The 2,752-nt window shown below is 56.5% G+C and overlaps 1 protein-coding gene across 1 annotated transcript in view; it reads right to left on the bottom strand.

Annotated features, from left to right (window-relative positions):
- Positions 1–2,752, bottom strand: part of AJUBA (ajuba LIM protein) — an 8,724-nt gene that overhangs the window by 4,432 nt on the left and 1,540 nt on the right. The window contains exon 3 of the mRNA XM_021717477.1: positions 406–507. Coding sequence (XP_021573152.1) covers positions 406–507 — 102 coding nt within the window. The remainder of the gene's footprint in view (positions 1–405; positions 508–2,752) is intronic.

Genomic DNA, 2,752 nt, shown 5'->3' with positions numbered 1-2,752 from the left:
CCCGCCCCCACCCTTCCCACATTCCAGTCTTTCACTGTCGCCCCAGGCAACTCGGCTGCCCAAGACCAAGCCCCACCAAGGAGAGGCTGGAGGGCCGGGCGGGAGTCCAGGCTGGGCAAGCAGGGAGGCACGAGGAAGAGGAGATATGGAGGAGAGGAGAGAGGCTGAACAGAGGAAGGAAGGATGGACTCTAGAAAGCAGACTCACCATGGGAGAGGCAAAGCCAGGTAGAAGCAGAGTGGGGAAGCAAGAGAGAAGCTGTGCCCCTCCAGACACTGAGTGGGGTCCCGACATCTGCTCTATGAGCAAATGAAGAGGCACAGCCTCTCCTCCTGCTCCCCACAGCACTTGTAAGTGCACAATTGGGCAGGGGAGGGGGCGCTCGAGTGGGGGGGCTGCACTCACCACAGGAGCAGCAAACAAAGCACTGGGTGTGGTAGAGGCTGTCCAAGGCCTGGCAGGCGTTGCTCTGCCCATAGATGCCTTTGTTGCACTTGATACAGGTGCCTGAGAGGAGAGAAGAGGTTGTCAGTGTCACACCCTACTCCCCTAGCTCAAAACCAGGAATTCCCAAGCTTTCCTGACTGCTCTTTCCTGATGTGCCAGAGGTCACAACCTCCCTCTGCTGGGCTCCCTTCTGGGAAGAGAAGAGAACAAGTGATGGGAGGCAGCGAGATCCTGGCCGAGCAGATCCATTCTTGTTTATTTGATTACTCAAAAGACACTTCCTGAATATCTATTCTGGGCCCAGCACAGTACCCACTACTGAGGAAATTGGAGAAAGTCAAAGATATGGTCCCTGAACTTCAGATAGTTTCTGATAGGAAGAAACGATTACACAGGCAAGGTATGATCCCTGTTGCAATGTATGGGACAAGAGGCAGAGATGCTGGTGCAGAGGGGCTCAGCAGCAGACTTGAAAAAACTTCCTAGAGAAAGCAGGCCAGGCCCAGAAAGCCTCCCCGGGCCTTTGGTTTCTTCATCGATAAAATGAGCTGCTGTTCAGTTGTAGAGTGGTTTCTCTCTGCTGCAGACTTCCAAGGATAGAGCGAAGGATGTGGCTCAGCAGAGGGCCCTGTGCAGAGGGGACCATGTGAGCATGACTCCTGTGGGAGGTGGCTGCTGAGAATGCAGGGTGTGTTCCAGGAACCAGGCTGCACAGGAAGGGGGGAAGGGTGGCAGAACCCCTAATGCCTCCCTGCCATCTGCTATCACGGGAGGGACACAGAACTGAACTGTTCTTCCCCAGCAATCCCCCCTAAGATACGTACACCTGGCTCTGGCACTCGCCTCTCCTGGGTGTGTTCTTCCCTCCCTCCACTCCCCAATTCCAGGCCCATGAGTGAGGGCCAGGGCTTGTCTTTGGGGAGCAGATCCCAACGGGCCCGCCCCACCTCTCCCCCTCGGCATACTGCCACACTCCCTGCCTGTCGGGGCCCATCCCAGTCTTTGCCCAGGGGCTTGGAGCCTGTGCAGCAGCTGCAGCAACTGATGGGCCCAGGCCTGTCCTGCTCCCACCCTCTGGCAGCTGGGCAAGGCTGAAGCCAAAGAGGGCCCCTACGAGGGGCAGGAGTAGGAGGGTACAGGCTGGGGCTGGGGGAACAAGGGGTGTGAAGGGTTCTGTCAAGGGAGGCAATCTGACCCGCAGGCAGGAGAGGCCCCCACCTCTGAATTCGAAATGCGGCCTCCTCATAGAAGCGAAAACCTGCCCCAAGACTGCCATGCTGGGGGGTCCTGTCAGAGCCATTCTTTGGGAAGCTTGGGACATTATGGGAAGACAGGAGGAAACTGCTCGGGCATGTCTGCCTCACCTCCTCTAATCTAGCATATCCACACCTAGCTTCTTCCTGCCATTTTATTGCACTTTCTCTGAGTTCTTTTCTTCCTTTTGGCTCTGATGGTTCAGCCAAAGAGATTTCTTTCCCAGCCACCTCTCCTGGGCCTCAAAAGGAAACTGCTAAAGGGGCCCTATCACTCAGTTTCCCTTGATCAAAGTGGTTTGGCATCACCTGCTCAGGGCTTTCCTCTCTCAGGGTGAGTTTTGGGGTGGGGGAGAAGAATGGGGAGGCGTTGGGGTTGAACTGCACAGGACCCTTCGGGCCTGCAACCCTGCTACCTCTGAACCTCCTCACCAACCATCCCTCCCTGGCTGTGTTCCTGTCCCTATTCACATGTGTAGTCATAGGGCTCTATAGCATGGGTCCAGGGCAGGGACATGGGTGGGGAGAGGATGCTTGGAAAACTGAAGAGGCCCGCAGCTCCGAGTGGGGGTGGGGGGAGGAGGGATGAGCTCTCCATTTCTTTCCGATCACATCAGATGAGCATTTCTTTATATAGTGAAGTAGCGCCTGTGGGTTTTGGCAAAAAGATCATTCAAGGCCCCAATGTCCCCCATAGCTGAGACATATAATCAACCAATACTTCTTGAACAGAGTGAGGGAGGGAGACAGCGACTAGGTTTCCTTAACAGCAGCAGGAAGTAAGGGGCTGCTTCTAGTCTGAATTCTGAGGCCACGTTATTCTGGCAGTTGCACAGGATCGTTATCCATCCAGGGATGACGGTGTCCCCGTGGTCATGGCTTTTACCCTGACTTCCGGAGGATGGCGAAAATAGACTGGGGCTACCGGGTCTCTGCCCAGATGCCCACGCACGCACCTAGCCAGCAGGACCGGGGCGGGGCAGCGGTTGGGTCCCAGCTCGCCAGCCCGAGGCGCTCCCTCCTCCCCCCTAGGCGAGTGTGAGCAAGCGCCC

This window comes from Carlito syrichta, unplaced genomic scaffold, assembly GCF_000164805.1.
Source record: "Carlito syrichta isolate Samal-C Ts95f unplaced genomic scaffold, Tarsius_syrichta-2.0.1 Scaffold309773, whole genome shotgun sequence".
Taxonomy (NCBI): Eukaryota; Metazoa; Chordata; class Mammalia; order Primates; family Tarsiidae; genus Carlito; species Carlito syrichta.
This window is presented reverse-complemented; position numbering and strand designations above follow the sequence as displayed.